Raw genomic sequence first — 23,060 nt, 5'->3', positions numbered from 1 at the left:
ACGGAAAAAACCAGTCAAATATCAACCGAGTTCTGCTCATATTTTATTACCATTTTCTAAACTATAGCGAAAAAACTGTGATAATGTGAGAAATGTTGAAGATGTCTGAATAAATGTGTGTTTGACGGTAAATATGAAATCCATAATAACTCGTCCTGAAACCAACATACAACAAACACCCGTTCTGTTCTGATGACCTGCACTGATGTTAGAGTTTCAGCACTACTTTAAAAAGACTCTAAATATCCAGTATTATTATTGATCTGACTGCACTGACACTATCAGATGAGAAAGACTTGAGCTGGATAATGATTGTGGATGATAATGAATAATGATTGTGTTTTTAGAGCTGCTTTACAGCTGAAATTGAATTTCTCTCATAACTTGTGAAATTTGCATCATTAACACTGTTTATTACAGTGAAGCTGCTCTTAAACAGTCTGTCATTTATCAAAATAAATATGACTAGACTTCATTTCATTTTCAAGAGTTGTATCAGGATCAACATGAACGAAGGGTCTCGTCTTCTCAAACTAAATCTTCTCAGCTTCTGGTTTTCAGGTTCAGGACAGATTCATCAGACAGAACTCAGACTGGGTGAAACGAGGAGAACTGTGGAGAACTGAGCAGAACTGTGGAGAACTAGGCAGAACTGTGGAGAACTGTGGAGAACTGAGCAGAACTGAGCAGAACTGTGGAGAACTAGGCAGAACTGAGCAGAACTGTGGAGAACTAGGCAGAACTGAGCAGAACTGTGGAGAACTAGGCAGAACTGAGCAGAACTGTGGAGAACTGAGCAGAACTGAGCAGAACTGTGGAACCGCCCAGGTGGCACGTGCATCTTGGAATTTCTCACCAAGACGAAGGCAACCACTCTGAAGCGGGCCTGGAAACAGCCTTCCCTTCTGCTGGTTTCCATAACAGATAGAGCTGGTCTAAGGTCTAGGCTTTGCATTCTGATCACATATATCCGCAGTGAGGCGGACAGACAGAGAAAAGCCAGGGCTGGGTCTGCCTCCTCCGGGGCAGCGCTTGCAGGCTCACCACCTGGTCCCGTAGGAGAGGTAGGAACCTTGGGCACGCATTCAGACCGGGGTCTCAACTTGTGAGAGTTAGCCGGCCGAATTCCAGGCACACCAATAAGGGGCAACTAACAAGACCTGCTCCATTGCACAAGACAGGAGCAATGCTCAACACCAGATGTGAAAGGGGATCACTGAGCATCAGGAACATCTCTGCTCAACACGTGAGTGTGATGGAATTCACTGAGCTTCAGGAGCATTTCTGCTCAACACCTGGTGTGATGAAGATCACTGAACTTGTTCTCTTCCTGATTTAAGCACCATAGTACAAGAAGGCTCACTGGGGAACGCATTTCTGCGGAGCCCAGGGCCAGCTGTGGCCAGAGTCTTTTTCGAGGGATATCCGCTCAGACAAGAGAAGAAACAATTGGCGTAGGACGAGTTCGGAGGGGCAACAGACGTTGCTGTGCGGCCCCGAAGTGGTCCGAACAGCTGGCCAGCTGGGGATGGAGTCTCCACTGTATCTGGACCGGAGGCTGTCGTGAGGCATGTGAGCAGCACGAGTTAGCAGGCCAGAAAAAATAGGTGGAATGAAGCAACCTTAGAAGCTTCTGACCCCAAGGAGGAGGTGGTGGGCGAGTCGCAATGTTGTCAGAACAGTACAAGTTCGCTGAGCAGCGGTGTCTCGAAGCAAGGGACTGTACGCAACTCGAGGCAATGAATGCCAATGCAGTCAGAGGACGCCCAGAGCTCTGTTACTGCATGCCCTTTATACGTGGCCCCTCAGCCATTATTTGGAGGACTCTTGTCCCAGGAGCGACTGGCCCGGGGAAACAAAGGTCTGCTTATGGGCTGAGGGTTTGGTGACAGGCCAGTGAAGCGTGTCGCTCTGCCACAGCCACCTTAGGGACTCGGTCATGGAGCCAGTGCTGAAGCGGTCTCATATGGAGGAAGCCGTGCGGCTGCATCTGCCATATGCCCCAGGAGCCTATGACAGTTTCAGTGGGACCCTTTCTCACATAGCACTGAGCTAGCACTGAGCTGGCACACAGAGATGTGCTAGACCGAGACCACCTCCACACTAGAAAAGAGAAACTCGGAATTGGGGCGAGATTACTCTTTCCCAGTTGACCTGAGGACCCAACTGGCTATGGAGCACTCGAAGGGTAGGACCATGTACTGATACTTCGTACCTTCAAACGCAAGAACACAGTAAGCCTGTGGAGCGGCAAGATTGGCGCTGTAATGGCGACAGGTGGAGAGCGTCTCGTTGCGTGTTAAGTTTGTCTAGTTATTTAGGTGTGTTCCCGAGTGCAAGTGTTTAATTTAGTAATATCACGGTTTCTATGAATGTCTGCCCTTCTGGACATTATTATAGTGAGATCAAATCAAAGCTTGTAAAGTACACTTTTCATGATGAGGAAGTGCGAGCTGGTGTTATTACTTCTCTGGGCAGTCGAACTGCTAATGGCATTATCTGGGAGTCATGGGGACAAAATTTTGCGGTATAACCGGGATGATCTGCTGCTTCTTCGAAACATGGATTATCCAGCACCGAACTTGGACAACTGGGGAGAGTTGATACCGAGACAACGCTGGCTGGGCCGATGGCCGATGACAACGCTGGCTCTGGACGGATTCGGCTCTCCGCTCAGACTGGACCGGGACACTGTGAGTAGCATGAAAAAACATGGGGGTGGGTTGTGCGTGTATTTTAATAAAGACTGGAGCAGAACTGCTGATGTTAAAGACTCCTGCTGTACACCTGATCTAGAGCTTCTTGCTGTGTCATTCAGACCTAGTGTTGCTTTCGTCAACGAAAATTATGACGAAATATTGTCGTCAACGAACCGTTATCACCTGACGAAAACGAGACGAGACGTAAATGCTGGTAATGTGACGATGACTAAAATACATGTATAATGCAAAATCGTTGACGAATAAAAACGAGACTAAATGTGGTTTACAAAATAAAAACTATGCTAAAATGTCTCTTCATTTTCGTTGACCAAAACGAGACGAGACGAAATGTTATAACGTCACAACGAATGAGAGTTGTGCGTGCCCATAGCTTTGTCGGGTTTAAATTCTGGTTTGCGATCTGGTCACCGATTATCAGCGAATTTAACAATATTACTCTAGTTATTATTAAAATGTCTCATTGATATATTTGACACATTCATAATCATTACTTTTGCCGGTTCTTTGTGACAGCTGTAGGCTATGTTATTGGCAGCGTCACCCGCGGTTACATGAACGCGTCACCGCATCAGCACCAGAACATGGAGATTTTATTTTAGAGAATAGTCGCACAACCTATTCGATATTCTATAATTAAATAAACTAATCGAATATCCAAATATCATGACTCATCCCTGCATGGAATCTCTTGTTTCTTTTCCCAAATCTTCACTCACGTCTCACCCATTTTCTAAAGGGATTATAAACGTTTCTTCATTGGCTCGCTTTTAATTAGTGTGCTGTTCTATATGAACATTCTGCATTTATTTGATATAAAAGTTGTAGTAAAGTGACCCCTTCTGTTCAAAGTTGGGTATTGCATATAATATTGTTAAAGTCTTTATATGATGACATCACAAATGTGAGCCCAGCAGCAAAGAAGAGCATGCGGTCATGGCTACTATTGCTCCTTTATTTAAGTTGTTTTGAAGGCACTTTCGGTATGTAGATGTTGCTACATTATAATTCCTATGCGTATTTAATTGTCATATCTTATATCCCAGATGTAAATTTCGTTTTCTTTGTTTCGTGAATGCACAATCTGTTTCTGTTATAGTTGATGCTAACTATATGCAATGTAAAATCCTTTGTTGTGCTTATGCAAACATGTAATCGACTCTGTATAAAGACTCTGTCTTTTTTTTTACAGTTTTACGTTATTCCTTGGACAGCAGTAAACCTTGGAAACAATCCATGTGTCTGTAGTCTTTGGGAGGCGTTATCTGACTGCATACTCAAGCAAGGCGTTTGAGATAAAGGGCAGAACAGTAAAACGAAAATCTTCAGTGACCAACTTCTAGTTTCTAACTCCACGGCGGGGAGCAAGCTAGCCCATAAGGTGATCTTCCTCCTACGATGTCTAAATCAAGCTCCAAGTCTGGATCAAGGAGGCAAGCATCTAATGCATCATGTTCATCACGGCGCTCACGAGGCTCATCGGCCGTAACCACAGCTGCCGCAATGGCTAGAGCAGAGGCTGAAGCGGCTAAAGCGGAAATAGCGTTTGCTAAGAAAGAAAGTGAACTTAAAATACAACAAGCACAGCTTGAGGCATCACTAGAGACTTTAAGGCTGCAAAAAAGAGCTGCAGCCATACAAGCGAAGGCAGAGGCTTTAGAAACAGCTGCAGAGCAAGAAAGTAGGGGAAATTCGAGCGTAATAGACCTACCTATAGAGGATACAATAGAACGCACACAGGCTTACTTATCGGAACAAGCGGATAGTACTGTAGATTCACAAATGCCAGTGCTGGATGGGCCGTTTTATGATAACGGAGGCATAACTGTTTCAGAAGTGCAACAACCACAGACTACTGAATCCTACATGCAGCAGGACGGTCAACCAGTTTTTTATGCCATACCACCCAAATCTCAGCCTGTCAATGCAGAGTGTGTGCAGTACCCTACCATTTCGCAGTCCAAGGATGTACAGTTGCCATGCCCGGCTCAGCATGAGTCACACTTCAGGTCACCTCGAGATGGGTACCACCCACGATCTGCACCATTTCCAGGCAGTGAGGAAAGGAGCGGAGACAGAAGGGTGCCGCTTGACTATTATCAGACTCAGTCAGCTACACCTTTACAAGCTGGACAGTATCAAGGTAATCTGTATGCAAATAATCAAATGTCTGATGTCGTCAAGTTTATCGCAAGACGTGAATTAGTGTCAACCGGCCTTACACAGTTTAACGATCATCCAGAGACTTTCAGAGCATGGAGGGCATCCTTCATAAATGCCACTAAAGACCTTAACCTCTCACCTAGCGAGGAGATGGACTTGCTAGTGAAATGGCTGGGGTGTGAGTCAGCTGAGCATGCAAAACGGATCAGAGCTGTGCACATTAACCATCCGCTACAAGGGCTCAGGCTGATTTGGGACAGACTTTATGAAACATATGGCTCGCCGGAAATGGTAGAAAGTGCTCTATTCGCTAAACTGGAGAGCTTCCCAAAAATAGCAAACAGAGACAGTCACAGACTGCGCGAGCTGGGAGATTTGCTCATGGAGATCCAAGCAGCTAAGCAGGATGGCAATCTAATGGGTCTTTCCTATCTAGACACACCACGGGGAGTAAATCCGATAATTCAGAAATTGCCATTCAGCTTACAAGAGAAGTGGCTCACGGTGGGATCTAAGTACAAAGAGGACTGCAGAGTTTCCTTTCCACCCTTCAAGTTTTTAGTAGACTTTGTGTGTCAGCAAGCTAAAATGCGCAACGATCCAAGTTTCTTTCTCACAGCTGTACAGGAAGAAACTCGCAAACCAAACAAACAGTTAAACAAATCTGTTTTTCCCAGAGCTGTCATCACACACAAGACACAGGTCTCCTCTGAGAATTCATCAGCTGCCAGCGAACTAAAAAATAAGGTAAATCCAGCAAAACAGTGCTTTCTACACAATAAGCCTCACCCTCTGTTCAGATGTAGAGGATTCAGGATGAAACCTATGGAAGAGAGAAAGTCATTGCTCAAACAACAAGGCATATGCTTTAAATGTTGCAGCTCCATATTCCACATGGCAAAGAACTGTGATCAGGATGTTAAGTGTTCAGAATGTGGCAGCGTTACCCACATGGCTGCGCTCCATCCAGGCCCAGCACCATGGACAAAAGAACCACAATTCCCGACATCAGAGGATCGCAAAGTGAGTGAGGACGTACCTGTGGAATCTGAGGTTTCCTCAGCTTGTACAGAGGTGTGTGGAGACGGTCAACTTCCACGCTCATGCTCCAAGGTATGTCTCGTAAAAGTATTTCCTGAAGGCCACCCAGAAAAGGCAGTCAAAACGTATGTGATACTAGATGATCAAAGCAACAGATCGCTCGCAAGATCAGAATTCTTCGATCTGTTTGACATTACAGAGTGTAACGTAGCCTACACTCTCAAAACATGCGCAGGCACAGTCGAAACAGAAGGCAGGCTAGCACGAGGCTTTCAAGTGGAATCCTTCGATGGAAGCTTAGTCTTACCCTTACCAGTGCTACTTGAGTGTAACGAAATTCCAGACAATCGCTCTGAAATCCCCACTCCAGGAGTAGTTAGTAACCACAGGCACCTAAAACATCTTGCAAAATACATCCCAGAGCCCGATCATCATGTTCCCATTCTTCTCCTGTTAGGCAGAGATATGATCAGAGTCCACAAAGCCCATAAGCAAGTGAATGGGCCACCAAATGCTCCCTTTGCGCAAAAGTTGGACTTCGGGTGGGTAATCATTGGAGACATGTGCCTCGGGAAAGTTCATAAACCGACTTTCATCCAAACTTACCACACCAACATTATGGAACACGGTCAGTCTACATACTTTCACCCATGTCCTAACAACTACACTGTAAAGGATAGATCCCAAAGTGAGTCACTCACCAAGTCCCTTATCAAGGAGCGGACTCAAAGACTAGCAGAATGGGATGTATTTCAGAGAACAAAAGATGACGAGAGAACAGCTCAGTCTATCGAGGACAGACTCTTTCTGCAGATCATGGACAGAGAAGTCTATAAAGACGAGGAAAATTCATGGGTTGCCCCACTCCCATTTAAGCAGCCAAGGCAATATCTTCCAAACAATCGTCCACAAGCTGTGGAGCGCTTCAATTCACTTCTACGATCTTTCAGGAAGAAGCCTGAGATGAAAAAAGACTTTATAGCCTTTATGGAGAGGCTATTCCAAAATGATCATGCAGAAATAGCTCCTTCAGTTGGTCCCAATGAACAGTGTTGGTATCTACCTTCTTTTGCTGTGTACCATCCAAAAAAGCCATCCCAGATCCGAGTGGTCTTTGACTCGAGCGCTCAATGCAAAGGGGCATCACTGAACAAGGTTCTCTTGACGGGTCCTGACCTCAACAACAGTCTCCTCGGTGTCCTCATGCGGTTTCGCAAAGAGCCTGTCGCCTTCATGGTAGATATACAGCAAATGTTCCACTGCTTTAAAGTGCGATCTGCAGACAGGAACCACCTCAGGTTCCTCTGGTTTCATGAAAATAACCCAGAGAACGAGGTCACGGAATACCGTATGAAGGTACACGTATTTGGGAACAGTCCCTCTCCGGCAGTGGCCATTTACTGTCTTCGTCGTGCAGCTCAAGAAGGACAAGAGGAATTCGGTCAAGACGCCCTACAGTTCGTGGAGCAAGACTTTTATATGGATGACGGATTGAAGTCCTTACCTTCCGCAGAGATGGCAATCGACCTGTTAAAAAGGACACAAGACATGCTGGCTGGATCTAACTTGAAGTTGCATAAACTGGCTTCAAACAGCAAGGAAGTTATGGGAGCATTCCCATCTGAGGATTACGCCAATTCAATGAAAGAACTGGATTTAGGTGTTAGCTCACTTCCTATGCAACGCAGTCTTGGCTTGCTTTGGAATCTGGACACAGACTGCTTCAACTTCCACGTCCAAAAGGATAGAAGGCCTTACACTAGGCGTGGACTGCTGTCAGTTATAAACAGTTTGTATGACCCACTAGGATTTGTGGCCCCCGTCACAGTTCAGGGCAAAGTACTACTGAGGGAGCTAACTGAAAATGCTGCTGACTGGGACGCATGCTTACCTGTGAACAAACAAAAGGTGTGGGAGGAGTGGAGAGATTCTCTGCAAGAACTGCAACATGTACAAGTCCCAAGAAGCTATGGGCCCACATCGTTGTCAGGTGCCAAGTTCAAGGAGCTCTGTGTTTTTTCAGATGCTTCTGAGAAAGTAATAGCAGCAGTTGCTTACCTCAAAACAGTTGATTCAGATGGTATCTGTCATATGGGGTTCATCACAGGCAAAGCAAGGCTAGCGCCACAACCAGAGCACACTATACCTCGTCTGGAACTCTGTGCGGCTGTCTTGGCTGTGAACATGATGGAAACTATCATTGCAGAGATTGCTATCAAATTTGATGAGATCACCTTCTACACAGATAGTAGAGTGGTCCTTGGCTATATCTACAACGAGAAACGTAGATTTCATGTCTATGTAAGCAATCGTGTACAGAGAATCCGGACAAGCACTAACCCAGAACAATGGCATTATGTGAGCTCAGAGCATAATCCAGCTGATGTCGCAACACGACCAATTGCTCCAACCAAATTGCAGGACACTATCTGGTTCAGTGGACCAGCATTCTTGCATCATCCAAAAACAGAGACTTTCCCTAGAGAACCCTTCGCACTTGTTGATCCTGATCGAGATTCAGAAGTTCGTCCACAAGTAACAGTGTTGCATACCACTGTCTCAAATCGCTTTGAACGCTTTTCGGACTGGAGCCGTCTGATCCGAGCTGTTGGAAAGCTGATTCATATCGCACGCTCTTATAAGCAGGGTCAAAATGACACCCCTCAGGCATGCAAAGGATGGCACTGTTGCAAACTTCCTCTTAGTGCTGACACAATACTTCAGAGCACAGTTGTTGTCATACGAGCAGTACAACAGGAAACCTTTGCTGACGAGTTGCAGTGCCTCAAACAGAACAAACCACTTCACAAAACTAGCACACTCCGAAAACTAGATCCCTTCATTGATCAAAGCGGACTGTTGAGGGTCGGAGGTCGTCTGGTCAAAGCAGATCTTGGTTTTGAAGAAAAAAGACCCCTCCTCATACCTGGTAGGAACCATGTAGCATTACTTCTAACACGACACTTTCATGAGCAAACACATCATCAGGGTCGTCACTTCACAGAGGGAGCGATAAGATCTGCCGGCTACTGGATAATAGGAGGCAAAAGACGTGTGAACAGTCTCATCCATTCCTGTGTTGTATGCCGCAGACTCAGGAGGGGCTGCGAGACTCAAAAGATGGCAGATCTGCCCGCTGACAGGCTCAGCATAGAGCCTCCCTTCACACATGTGGGACTAGATGTGTTTGGCCCCTGGTCAGTATCTGCTCGTAGGACAAGAGGCGGCTATGCAGAAAGCAAAAGATGGGCGGTGCTATTCACATGTTTAAGTGTCAGAGCCATTCATATAGAAGTGATCGAGTCCCTAGATACCTCCAGTTTCATTAATGCTTTAAGGAGATTTCTGGCAATCCGGGGTCCAGTGAAACGGATTCGCTCTGATAGAGGGACCAATTTCATTGGAGCGTGTAAAGACCTGCAAATTCCTTCCAATGTTGATGAAAAGGCGGTGAAACAATTCCTGTCAGATCACGGCTGCATATGGACTTTCAACCCTCCGCATTCATCGCACATGGGGGGCGCATGGGAAAGGATGATTGGCATTGCTCGTAGGATTTTGGACTCCATGCTTCTTCAGATGGCATCCTCTAAACTCACGCACGAGGTACTCTCCACCTTCATGGCTGAAGTTACTGCCATTATAAACAACAGACCACTGATACCTGTGTCTACCGATCCAACAGATCCTTTCATTCTAACACCTGCCACATTACTTACCCAAAAGACTGGTACTAGCTCAGTTCCACCTGGGGACTTTGGAAAGCCTGATCTGTACAAACAACAGTGGCGTACTGTGCAAAGCCTCGCAAACACTTTCTGGGACAGATGGCGTAAACAGTACCTTTCAACCCTACAGCATCGACGAAAATGGCAACACCAACAGCCCAACGTTTCCAAAGGATGCATAGTTCTGCTCAAGGACTCTCAGTCAAAACGGAACGATTGGCCCCTGGGCATCATAACGGAAACTTACCCCAGTCAAGATGGGCGAGTTCGAAAAGTACAAGTAAAAATCATTGGGAAAGACGGACCCAAACTGTTTCTGAGACCTATTAATGAGATAGTACTCCTCCTCCATGAAGATTCGGAATAGACCGTTCAGGTTTACACTCAAGTAAGAAGGTTTGGTATTTCCTGAATACCAGACGGGGAGTGTGCTGTTCTATATGAACATTCTGCATTTATTTGATATAAAAGTTGTAGTAAAGTGACCCCTTCTGTTCAAAGTTGGGTATTGCATATAATATTGTTAAAGTCTTTATATGATGACATCACAAATGTGAGCCCAGCAGCAAAGAAGAGCATGCGGTCATGGCTACTATTGCTCCTTTATTTAAGTTGTTTTGAAGGCACTTTCGGTATGTAGATGTTGCTACATTATAATTCCTATGCGTATTTAATTGTCATATCTTATATCCCAGATGTAAATTTCGTTTTCTTTGTTTCGTGAATGCACAATCTGTTTCTGTTATAGTTGATGCTAACTATATGCAATGTAAAATCCTTTGTTGTGCTTATGCAAACATGTAATCGACTCTGTACATTTAGGATTCTGTATTTTGTCTTTTTTTTTACAGTTTTACGTTATTCCTTGGACAGCAGTAAACCTTGGAAACAATCCATGTGTCTGTAGTCTTTGGGAGGCGTTATCTGACTGCATACTCAAGCAAGGCGTTTGAGATAAAGGGCAGAACAATTAGGCCTATTATATTCGTATTCTTTACTGTGGTAAAGTAGAAAAACGCTGTAGGACAGATAGCCTACATTTGTACTTGCATGTCAAATTCTTTTTAACACAGTTTGTGCTTGTTAGACATAGGTCGCGTCAAGTTTAGTTGTAAAGCGCGTTTCACACGCGCGGGTGATTTTTAGTTTCACTTTCTCTGGCAGCGCAATCTCAAACATAGCCTAAATATCTCACCCTTGTGGAGGATAAAATTCGCTCTTCAGACCAATTCACATCAAGTAGAAAACACGAAGATATCATGAAGAGATCGATGGTCTCTTTCCTGCTCGTGTCCCACATCCCTCTCAGAGCGCAGAGTATAGGCTATATCACGCGTCTTTGTGTGGAAATATAAAACGAGTTTTTTTTTTTTTTATTAACCCCCCAACCACCGCCGGTAGTTGGTCCATTACCGCGGTGGTTAAAAAAAAAAAAAAAAAAAAAAAAACTGCCACCGTCACAGCCCTAAATATACTAAATATAATAAGATAACCTTGTTTGAAATTCTATATTGACTGGGTTAAATAGAATTGCATTACTAAAAAGAGACTAAAATACAATTTTCATTGACTAAAACTAGACTTAAATGTCATCAGTTTTCGTCGACTAAAACTAGACTAAAATGTCATCAGTTTTCGTTGACTAAAACTAGACTAAAATGTCATCAGTTTTCGTTGACTAAAACTAGACTAAAATGTCATCAGTTTTCGTCGACTAAAACTGGACTAGACTAAAAAGAGTATGAACGTGACTAAAACTAATAAAAACTAAAACGACAGCTTGACACAAAGACTAGACTAAAACTAAAATTAAAACAGGCCGCCAAAAACAACACTATTCAGACCCAAATATCTCCCCCGGGAGTTTGGTCAGCTGGCTCTAGTACTTGTTTACATTCCCCCCTCTGGCAACGTCACACGCGCGGCAGAGGCCATAGCTGCGCGTGTCCATCAGATTGAATGTACATCCCCAGATTCCCCCGTTCTCATTTTAGGGGATTTTAATGGCTGTAGGCTAAACAAGACACTTCCAACCTACCAACAATATGTGACATGCGCCACCAGAGGTGACAAAATAATTGACCTCTGTTATGGGAATGTAAAGAATGCATACAAAGCATACAAAAAAACACCTCTTAGCACTGCAGATCATAATGTGGTCCATCTGATCCCTGCTTACCGTACAAAACTGCAGAGAGAGGGTGTGACCAAGAAGCTGGTGAAAAGGTGGGATTTTAATGCGGTTGAGTCTCTACAGGGCTGCTTTGACAGCACAGACTGGGAGGTGTTGACTCAGGGGAGCAGCCTTGAGGAAGCCACTGAAGTGGTTACCCACTATATCACCTTCTGTGAGGATATGATTGTCCCGCAAAAAACTGTGAAGGTATTTTCTAACAATAAACCCTGGATTACAAAAGCACTGAAAACCACTCTTAATGAAAAGAAAATAGCATTTAACTCAGGAAACAGAATTGAGTCCAAACTTATCCAAAATAGACTGAACAAGGAAATAAAATCAGCAAAGAAAGGATATAAGGAGAGAGTTGAGAAACTCTTTCGGGAAGGCAAAGCTAGGGATGCCTGGCGAGGCGTTAAAACACTGGCTGGCCTCCCCATTAACAACTCAGCATTATCCGGGACAAGAGACTCTGTCAACATGGCAGAGGACCTTAACCAATTCTACTCCAGGTTTGACCAGTTTGATTATTCACAAGAGAGGAAGGAGCTAATAGACGAGCTCACTCCTATGATATCTGCCCAAGCAAATCTGGAGTTGCGGCAGGAGGAAGTGGAACTCATGCTGAAGAAGATGAAACCTAACAAAGCACCAGGACCTGATCAGATCTGTGGCCGGTTGCTAAAGGCCTGTTGCAGCCAGCTGGCAGGTGTTTTCTGTTATCTGTTCAACCGTTCTCTCTCTGAACATTCAATTCCATCAACCTGGAAATCTTCAGTCATCTGCCCAATAGCCAAAAAGAGCAACCCCACTTGCAACAATGATTACCGGCCTGTGGCATTAACATCCCTGGTGATGAAAGGCTTTGAAAGGCTTATTCATTCCCAGCTTCAGGAGGAGGTCAGTTTGCATGTTGACCCCCTTCAGTTTGCATACAAACGGCACAGAGGTGTGGATGATGCCATATTAACACTGCTACATGGCACTTATTCCCATCTTGAAAAGCCCAGGTCACTCATTAGACTGGTCTTTGTGGATTTCTCGAGTGCTTTTAATACAGTGCAACCTCACCTGATGGGACAAAAATTGCTCCAAATGGACGTGAACCCGCACCTTATTCTATGGATCCTGTCTTTTTTGACAGATAGACACCAGAGGGTCCGAGTCAACGGTCACCTCAGTTCGTCTAGGATAGTATCCACTGGAGCACCACAAGGCTCTGTAATCTCACCGGTTCTGTATACACTATACACAAATGACTGTAGGAGCAATAACCCAGGTATAATATATACTAAATATTCCGACGACACTGTGATCATGGACACCACTAATTCACTACGAGAGTTACAGACTGAGATGGACATTTTTGCGGAGTGGTGCAAGCAAAGCTGTCTTGACCTCAATGCCTCTAAAACAAAGGAACTGGTAGTTGACTTCCGTAAGGATGTTTCCATCATTCCCACTTTGTTAGTCAACAACCAGCCAAAAGAAAGGGTTGAATCATATAGATATCTTGGGACAATACTTGATCACAAACTTACCTTCCAACTAAACAGTGAAAACATTTACTCAAAGTGTCAGCAGCGCCTCTTTTTTTTGAGGAAGCTCCGTAGACTTCAGGTTCACCAGTCAGTCCTGATAGCTTTCTACAAATGCTTCATTGAGTCTGTAATAACTTTTAATATATCAGCTTGGTTTGGATCATTATCCAACATCCATCGCAACACACTGAACAAAATCACAACATTAAGCAGTAAAATAATCGGACAGGTGCAGGAATCACTCACCAGTATTTATAACAGGAGGACAAAAATAAAAGGAACACAAATAGCTGCAGACACCACTCACACACTGCACAGCCACTATAGTCTTCTACCTTCAGGCCAGAGATACAGATCACTCATATTTAGGACCAAAAGAGCTATGACAAGTTTTGTGCCCACATCTATTAGAAACATGAATGGTCGATAAATTTAACCACCAATGTGTAGGTGATTATTTCTCTTTATTTATCTATTTTTAACACAAACCTTTTTAATGTTCACTGCTTATTTATCATGTATTTATTGTACTTTTCAAGATTTAGTTATTAATTATTATTTTAATGGAACTGTATGTAATGTGTGTGTGTGTGTGTGTGTGTGTGTGTGGGTGTGTGTGTGTGTGTGTGTGTGTGTGTGTGTGGTATATTGTGCTGTGTTTGTGTAACTGTACACGCATTGATTGATGCTCAACACGAATGAAGTTCCTAACGGATAAATAAAGTTCTTTGAATTGAATTGAATTGAGCGGAAGGATAGAGATCTGAAGTACACGTCTTTCAGGTCGAACACTGCAGACCAAGCTTGGGGACGGGGCATTGAAAATGCAACTCTGTGTTTACAAGTGAACGGTGGCTTTCGAAAAAGGGCCCGTATTAGTTGACACAGAACCAAGATGGTCGTAAACCACCACATAATAAGGGTACAATGAAGTGCAGGCTCTAAAGCCAGACTCCATACCGGCTGGAGGGAACGGCTAGCACTCGTCCTTCGTCAGTAGAACTGCGGCGCACACACACAGGACAGGAGCTCTTGCTCAACACCTAGGTATGATGAATATCACTGAGCCCGGTGGAAGCCGAGCGAAATGAATCGCAAGTCGGGTCTGAAGGTACCGAATGAGGCCAGGCTGGGCATCGGTTGGAAGCGTTTTAGACTTCGACAAAACCGGACCAGGGGCCAGGAACCACAGACGGTAGGTGGGGCAGCGAGGTGGAGGACAGGGATCCGGCTCGAGGGGCCAGAAGGCAGCCCGAAGCGGGATCTGAGTGTGCTGTGAAACACTTACCTGACTCCACTGGGTGGCAGGGGAAGTGTGAGAAGGAGGATGACCGGGTCCTCAAACACACCCAGCTGCCAGCTGGCGAAGAAGAGGGGGGCTGAGGGGTGTAAGGCCTTACAGGGTCACACACCGACAGACTAGCCCTCTTGGGGCCCAGGAATAGAGAATTGCTCTTTCTTTGAATATGTGGGTACCGCTGGCTCCGCTTTTTTGAGAGCCAGCGGCAGAACAGACACGCACATAAAACAAAAAAGCTTCATCCGGCCCTCCACCGGATGAAGGGAGTGGATCGGTGACCATCTCCCAGAGCAACCCTCCATCCCTGGGTGGTCCGCTCAGGTCAGCGTTTCCGCTGTCACTTGAGCTTCCACCTGGCTTGGCAGCGCCTGAGGCGGACGGGATGCCCCTTCTGCGGCCGGCTCCACGCTGAGACCTAGAGGCTGCTGCGGTGGTCCAGCGGGAGCGGAGGCAGCTGCAGGTGGACCTACCACCGACGACCGGGTGGAGGCAGCAGCAGGCCGTCGGGGCAGGATGTGCCGGATGGCCTCCGTCTGCTTCTGGGCGGCAGAAAACTGCTGGGCAAAGCTCTCTACCGCGTCGCCGAATAACCCAACCTGCGAAATGGGAGCGTCCAGGAACCGAACATTGTCCGCCAGGTTGAGCCAGAGATGGCGTTCCTGGACAACAAGAGTGGACATCGCCAGACCGATCGCGCTAGCTGCAACCTTCGTACCCCGGAGGGCAAGATCGGTAGCAGTGCGGAGCTCACCCATGAGCTCACGGTCTGGACTACCCTCGTGCATGTTCATGAGCGCCTGGGCCTGATGGACCTGCAGGAGCGCCATGGCATGCAGAGAAGCAGCAGCTTGCCCACAGGCTTTGTAAGCCTTGCCCGTCAGAGCGGACGAGAACTTACAGGCCTAAGAGGGGAGACGAGGATTCCCCCTCCAAGAGGCAGTGGTCGCCAGACACAGCTGCATTGCGACTGACCGCTCCACCAGAGGGATCACCTCATATCCCTTAGCCGCTCCTCCATCAAGGGTAGTGAGGGGGGAGGAGCTACTCAGGCGGTTTCTGGCAGAGAAAGGTGCCATCCATGCCTTCGTCAACTCCTCATACACTTCAGGAAAGAATGGCACCGGAGCGGCGGGCTGAGAACCAGACCGGCCCGCTCCGAGAAACCAATTATCCAACCGAGACGGCTCGGGACACGGTAGTACATTCCACACGAGCCCTACCTCCTCTGCGGCCTTTTTCAGCATAGCTGACATCTCTGGATCCGGCTCGGATTCTCCAGAGCCCAGCTCCCCTTCCGATGTTGCGACAGACATCCTGTCCTCTGGAAGGGCACTGAAAGAGAAGGCTGGTCGGTCCACTACAGAGGACCAGCGCGCTCATCAGAGGCCTCCACCGGCTGCAGCGTGAGAGAGGAGGGAGGGAGGGATCCACGGGGCTTTGCCAGGCGGATTACCACTCACCGTAATCCTCAGGTCACCCAATCCAGACGGCACTCGAGGTTTCCTCTGGGAAGGTAACCCAGAAGCAACACTACAGCAGGGCCTGGGGATGGGGACTGCACCTTCGCGAATGAAGGCGAGTCTCGACCTCAACGCCGAGATGGTCATATTCCCGCAATGGGAACATGAGTCATCCACCAAAGCTGCCTCAGCATGCTGTAATCCCAGACACGTGATACAACTTTCGTGAACGTCAGAGGGGGACAGAGCCTTACCGCACCCAGAAACGCAGGGATGGAATGGCATCTTGAAAAAGACGCACTCACACCCGTGTTGCTCTTTTAGAAAATGGGACCCGTCACCAGTGCCGGAGCACACAGGGAATGACCGTGGCAACACTTGTCTCTGTGAACTGAGACAGTGAAGCACTCACTTTCTCGCTCTCAACCAACCGTCCACACACAAACAAACAAGCACTTTGTTGCTGTTAAAACAGCAGTTGAGAGCTCAAAGCTCGCGACCACCGCTGCACCGCGCTGTAGAAACCACCAGCACTGGGAGAGTCTTTTCCAGAAGAACACCGACACACTCGCTTGTAGAAATACTCAGAACACTCTTCAGACACCATCGAACGGCTCCGAAGCAAAAAGCAACTAGTGCGTGCATCCACTTCCGTATTTATACTCGCTCCGCAGGGCGGAGTGTGTGATGCAAATCACACACGCAAAATAGTATTTTCTCGTGCTCGCATGCTCGAAGACAATTGGCTCCCTAGCGTCGACTACGTCTGATGTTCTCGACTGAAAGGGAACTGTGGAGAACTGAGCAGAACTGACCTTCTCCGGGGCAAATATCCCGTGTCGGATCTTCTCCAGCACTTCTGGCCCAGCTGAAGCCCAGACCTGACTGAAGACTTCTGCTTTCTCCGGTGCCAGGCTGATGTTCTCCAGATGCTGTCTGAGCGCCAGGGGTTTAACGCTGTGATACACGGCCTGGACCACAGACACACAACTCATGTTCAAAACCAGTATCAAGCTTGGAAGAGCCAGGACATTTATTAATATAACTCAGATTGTGTTCGTCTGAAAGAAGAATGTCATATACACCTAGGATAAGGGAGAGTAAATCATGGGCTAATGTTCATTTTCGGGTGAACTATCCCTTTAAACTTGCCTTTTCTTCCCTATTATGACGGATATGAAGTGAAATGCTTTTGGAGGAAGAACACATGTAGATTGTGTTGTTGATTGGAAGGCTGTATTACTGTAATATTGCATGAAGAGTAAGAATGTGCAGCACCTGCTCGAGGATGAAGGACACGCTTTCCAGCAGCAGCTGAAGAGTCTGTTTCTCCAGAGAGAGAGCGATCATCAGCTTCTCCTCCTCTTCCTCACTGAAGGAGCGCTCCTGCACACACACACACACACACACACACACAGCGATCATCAGCTTCTCCTCCTCTTCCTCACTGAAGGAGCGCTCCTGCACACACACACACACACACACACAGCGATCATCAGCTTCTCCTCCTCTTCCTCACTGAAGGAGCGCTCCTGCACACACACACACAGCGATCATCAGCTTCTCCTCCTCTTCCTCACTGAAGGAGCGCTCCTGCACACACACACACACACACACACACAGCGATCATCAGCTTCTCCTCCTCTTCCTCACTGAAGGAGCGCTCCTGCACACACACACACAGCGATCATCAGCTTCTCCTCTTCCTCACTGAAGGAGCGCTCCTGCACACACACACACACACACACACACACACACACACACACACACACACAAACAGCGATCATCAGCTTCTCTTCCTCACTGAAGGAGCCCGCTCCTGCACACACACACACACACACACACACACACACACACACACACACACAGCGATCATCAGCTTCTCCTCCTCTTCCTCACTGAAGGAGCCCGCTCCTGCACACACACACACACACACACACAGCGATCATCAGCTTCTCCTCCTCTTCCTCACTGAAGGAGCCCGCTCCTGCACACACACACACACACACACACAGTGATCATCAGCTTCTCCTCCTCTTCCTCACTGAAGGAGCGCTCCTGCACACACACACACACACACACACACACACACACACACAGCGATCATCAGCTTCTCCTCCTCTTCCTCACTGAAGGAGCGCTCCTGCACACACACACCTTCAGGTGGAGCTTCTGCAGAATCCGAGACAGGAGTCTAGAAAACTTGCTGCTGTCGATGGAGTTGATGTGAATCACAGCCGCTTTAATGCTGCAGATCAGAAGAAGATGAAGAATAAGGTACAGATGCAATGATAGACAGACAGACAGACAGACAGACAGACAGGTAGGTAGCTAGATAGATAGATAGAGACAGATAGACAGACAGACAGACAGATAGATAGATAGATAGATAGATAGATAGATAGATAGATAGATAGATAGATAGATAGATAGATAGATAGATAGATAGATAGATAGATAGATAGATAGACACTGTAATGACAGCTGATCAGTGTTAAATCATCTCTGTCAGACACATTTACATTGATTTACGCTTCCGCGAAAAGTGGCGGTCAGTATCGTAATGATTCATGTTCAAATTTCGCATGAATTGAAATAAAGGAATAGTTTTACCTCTGTGTCTCTGGGATTATTGAACTCATCGTAAATCCGTTCGTTTACTTTCTTTTCGCGTCCAGAAACAACAGTCACTTCCTGCCGCTCAGGCACGTGACGGTGACGTCAGCGCGTGGATACACGTCAGCAACTCGCTACAGTTACACTGAGGTTTGTTACATTGTTACATATAATAACGTCTCCGGTTACTTTCGTAACCTCGGTTCCCTGAAAGGCAAGGAACGAGACATTACGGATGTCGTATACGGGAACTCCTCTCATCCTTCACTTCCGCTGAAATCTTATAGGCTAACGCCAGCAGAGCTGGCCAATTGACGCAAATATGCAAATACTGAAACACCGTTGCAGTTATAATGCAAGTGCAGCGCCAATTCCCTTCAGAATCGAACAACGCTAAATAATAGCGAACACGGCGGCGAGCGTAATGTCTCGTTCCTTGCCTTTCAGGGAACCGAGGTTACGAAAGTAACCGGAGACGTTCCCTATCAAGGCTACGGAACTCGACATTACGGATGTCGTATATGGGAACTGTATAGAATCCCGCCGTGGCAGCAACTATTGAACAGACCCAATACAAACCTCGCCCCCAGAGTGCAAGCGCCTGATAGGCCGAGATTGACAAATAGCGAACCTCGAACCTCTAACCTCTGATAGGTCCAAAGGGACCAATCACAAGCTTACCAACACTATATGGAATTTGCATATCCCGAGCAGTATATCTGGGGGATGGTTGCACTGTAGACCAACAGGGCAACAACAACAGAGAAAGCCAACGCATAGCGGTGACAATAGTACAACACACAAATAGCACACAGAACAACTCATGAGCAAAGCGCAGAGCAGCTCTCTTAATGCTGTGTAAGCGATCAACTCACCGAAAGCACTCGAGACGCTACAGAGGGTAAATCCAACTTGTAAAATCTGGCGAACGTGTTCTGAGAAGACCAGCCAGCCGCAAGACATAAATCCTGAATAGACATACCCTTAGTCCAAGCCCACGAGGAGGCAATCGCCCTAGTCGAATGGGCCTTGATGTTCAGGGGACATTCCTGTCCCAGGCAATCATAAGCCAAAACAATAGCGTCCACGATCCAGTGAGCAAGCCTCTGTTTTGAGACCCCCCGTCCCTTGTTGCATCCACCAAAGCACACAAACAGCTGGTCCGATTGTCGAAACGCTGCCGAGCGAGAAATGTATTCTCGGAGCGCTCTGACTGGGCAAATAGCACTCTGAGCATCCGAACCCTGAGAGGTTGATGGCTCAGCGGACAGGGCAGGCAGAGAAACAATCTGCGCTCTGAACGGGGTATTGAGCGACTTAGGAACGTAACCCGGCCTCGGTCTGAGAGTAACATTACAGTTTCCCGGTCCAAAGCGAATACAATCTTCACTTACAGAGAAAGCCTGTAAATCCCCAACCCGCTTCGCCGAGGCGAGAGCGAGAAGCAGAGCCGTTTTAATCGATAGTTCCTTAATGGCAATCGAGGCCAGGGGCTCGAAAGGCGGTCGTGACAAAGCCTCCAAGACCAAAGCTAAATCCCACGGCGGCACAGAAGGCGGCCGTGCAGGGCACAATCTCCTAGCTCCCTTGAGGAACCGTGTCACCGACGCATGTCTACCGATAGACTGCCCGTCAACAGGGGGGTGAAACGCGGCAATAGCGGCCACATAAACCTTCAGAGTGGATGGCAGGCTCCCTTCGTCCATCCTATACTGAAGGAAGCGTAGAATATCCGACACAGAACAGTCCGCTGGGTCTATGCCGACATCCTGACACCATTTAGAGAAAACACCCCACTTCAGAGCATACAGGCGCCTGGTGGACGGAGCTCGCGCCTCCGCGATGGTATTCAAAACCCGCGAGTGCAGCGCGTCCCGCCCGCTCAGCGACCCTGTAGCGGCCACACATGGAGGCTCCACAGCGCGGGGCTGGGATGCCAGATCGTTCCGCTCGCCTGAGACAGAAGGTCCTTCCTGAGCGGAATCTCCCATGGCTGCCCTGCTAGTAACTCTACCAGATCCGCGAACCAGGGCTGATTCGGCCAGTTCGGGGCTACCAGAGTCACCGCCGCCTTCTCCTCCCTGATTTTGCACAACACCATGGGCAAAATTTTCACCGGAGGAAAAGCATAGAGACAGACTCTCGGCCATCGCGCAGTCAGCGCGTCCACCTCCCGGGGGGAACGGGACAGCGAGAAGAACATCTGACAGTGCGCGTTCTCGCTCGTTGCAAAGAGGTCGACCTCCGCCCTGCCGAAACGATTCCATATCAGCTGAACCGTCCCGGGGTGAAGCCTCCACTCCCCCTGGGGAATCCCGCTTCTCGAGAGCATATCCGCCCCGCGATTTAGAACACCGGGGATGTGCGCCGCTCTCACCGAGAGGAAAAACCGGTCCGCCCATAGCAGAAGGGATTCCGCCTGCCTGAATAGGGCTTTTGAATGTACACCGCCTTGGCGATTTATGTACGAGACCACGGAAGTGTTGTCTGTCCGAATCAACACATGCCGCTGCTCCAGCTGAGACCGGAAGGTTTTTAGAGCTAGAGAGACCGCTTCTAGTTCCAAGCGATTTATGTGCCACTCCATCTGCTTCTCTGACCACCGACCCGAGGCGGGCTTGCCCAAGCAGACCGCTCCCCATCCGGTGGATGAAGCGTCCGTCAGGACCTCCACTCGCCGCGTCACTAAGCCCATAGGGACACCTGAGCTGAAGAGATCTGGGTTCCTCCACGGGGCCAGGGCGCGGGCGCATCCGCTGGTGACCATAACGCGCCTGTGGCCAGAATACCACGCACTCGGGGGAACGCGCGCTTTCAGCCAGAGTTGAAGCGGTCTCATATGCAGCAGCCCCAGATGACACACCGAGGAAGCCGCTGCCATCCGTCCCAGTAGCCTCTGAAACTCTTTTAGCGGGACGAGCCTGCCAGGTCTGAAGAGACTGAGAGAAGAACTCAGAGCCTCCGCTCGCTCGGGGGAGAGGCGCGCTCTCATTCTCACCGAATCCAAGCACACTCCCAGGAATGTTATCGTCCGGCTCGGTGTGAGCACACTTTTCTGGACGTTCACCCTCAACCCGAGCATCTCCAAGTGTCGAAGGAGGGTATTCACGTGGCTGACCAGCGTTTCTCTCGACTGAGCGAGAACTAGCCAGTCGTCCAGATAGTTCAAGACGCGCATTCCGCTCGATCTGAGGGGTGAGAGTGCCGCGTCTACACATTTTGAAAACGTTCGGGGGGCTAGGGCCAGTCCAAACGGAAGCACCGTATATTGGTACGCCGAATCCTCGAACGCAAACCTCAGGAATCGTCTGTGACGCTTCACTATCTGAAAGTGAAAGTAAGCGTCCTTTAAATCCACTGAAGCGAACCAGTCCCCGGGGCGAATTTGCGCCAGGATTTGCTTCAGTGTTGTCATCCTGAAGGCGCGCTTGTGAAGCGCTCTGTTGACAGGTCTCAGATCCAGAATGGGGCGGAGACCCCCTCCCTTCTTCGGCACAACGAAGTAGCGGCTGTAGAACCCGCTGTCCCGCTCGCTCGGGGGAACTGGTTCTATAGCCTTCTTCTCGAGCAAGCTGCACACTTCCTGCCTCAGCACATGAGCGTTTTGGGGCAAAGTTAATGACTGAATTACGCCGCGAAAGCGGGGTGGTCTGCGTTTGAACTGAAGTGTGTACCCGCGCCGAATTATATTCAACACCCACGGCGAAATGCCCGGAATAGCTTCCCACGCTGCCTGGAAACGACTGAGCGTGGGCTGATCTAAACCTGCGGTCATCGCCGCTGCGGTCATGGCCGCTATGTGAGTGCTGGGGGTAGTTATTGACCGTGACTCTGCGCTGCTCGAGGGCAGGGCGGGTAACACAGTGTGTGGTGCAAGAGGAGAAAAAAGCTCTGTTTGTGAAGTAGTGATTTGCTTTATTTGAACAACATTCACAACATTTGCAAACACAGAACAACTGCACGCGTCGCTCGCAGAACTCTGAGGGACGAAGTGCACTAGAGCGCGCCGCTTGAACGCGGGGCCGGCCTGACGCTCTTTCCTCCTCTTGCCCGAGCGGTCAGGACGACTGCTTGGGCCTGGCAGGGGACGCGGTGGGCTTTCTGCGCGGGCTCCTCTGCGTCCTCCTGTTACCTGCCCCTTGCCACTGACCGCTGCGGCCCTTACGGGCATCCTGTCCCGGGCGGGGTGCTGCCTGTCTTCTGGCCGCAGTCTGGGGTTGGCGGCCTGAGGCTGAGGACGAACGAGAGCGCGGCTGCGGCGGCGGCGGCGGCGGCGCCCTTCGCGGAATGACGTGGCTCATAGCCTTGGCCTTTT

At 48.2% G+C, this 23,060-nt stretch overlaps 1 protein-coding gene and 1 long non-coding RNA gene across 4 annotated transcripts in view; one reads left to right on the top strand and one right to left on the bottom strand.

Annotated features, from left to right (window-relative positions):
• LOC309512057 overlaps positions 1 to 2,479 on the top strand; it is a 2,911-nt gene extending 432 nt beyond the window's left edge. The window contains exons 1-2 of the long non-coding RNA XR_014210876.1: positions 1 to 1,004; positions 1,039 to 2,479. The exon at positions 1 to 1,004 is cut by the window's left edge and continues 432 nt beyond it. This is a non-coding gene — a long non-coding RNA (uncharacterized lncRNA). The remainder of the gene's footprint in view (positions 1,005 to 1,038) is intronic.
• Positions 1 to 18,883, bottom strand: part of commd10 (COMM domain containing 10) — a 62,132-nt gene extending 43,249 nt beyond the window's left edge. For all 3 annotated transcript variants that reach the window (XM_082187458.1, XM_082187457.1, XM_082187459.1), the window contains exons 1-4: positions 18,743 to 18,883; positions 18,287 to 18,377; positions 17,408 to 17,515; positions 16,945 to 17,100 (exon numbers count right to left, since the gene is read on the bottom strand). In XM_082187458.1, the coding sequence (XP_082043584.1) occupies positions 16,945 to 17,100; positions 17,408 to 17,515; positions 18,287 to 18,377; positions 18,743 to 18,771 (384 nt within the window). In that variant the 5' untranslated portion in view covers positions 18,772 to 18,883. The remainder of the gene's footprint in view (positions 1 to 16,944; positions 17,101 to 17,407; positions 17,516 to 18,286; positions 18,378 to 18,742) is intronic.
• Positions 18,884 to 23,060: the final 4,177 nt, after the last annotated feature.

The sequence above is a fragment of the Leuciscus leuciscus genome (assembly GCF_965113295.1).
Source record: "Leuciscus leuciscus genome assembly, chromosome: 13".
NCBI classification, from domain to species: domain Eukaryota; kingdom Metazoa; phylum Chordata; class Actinopteri; order Cypriniformes; family Leuciscidae; genus Leuciscus; species Leuciscus leuciscus.
Note: the sequence above shows the minus strand (reverse complement) of the source record. Positions and strands in the feature narration are given on the sequence as shown.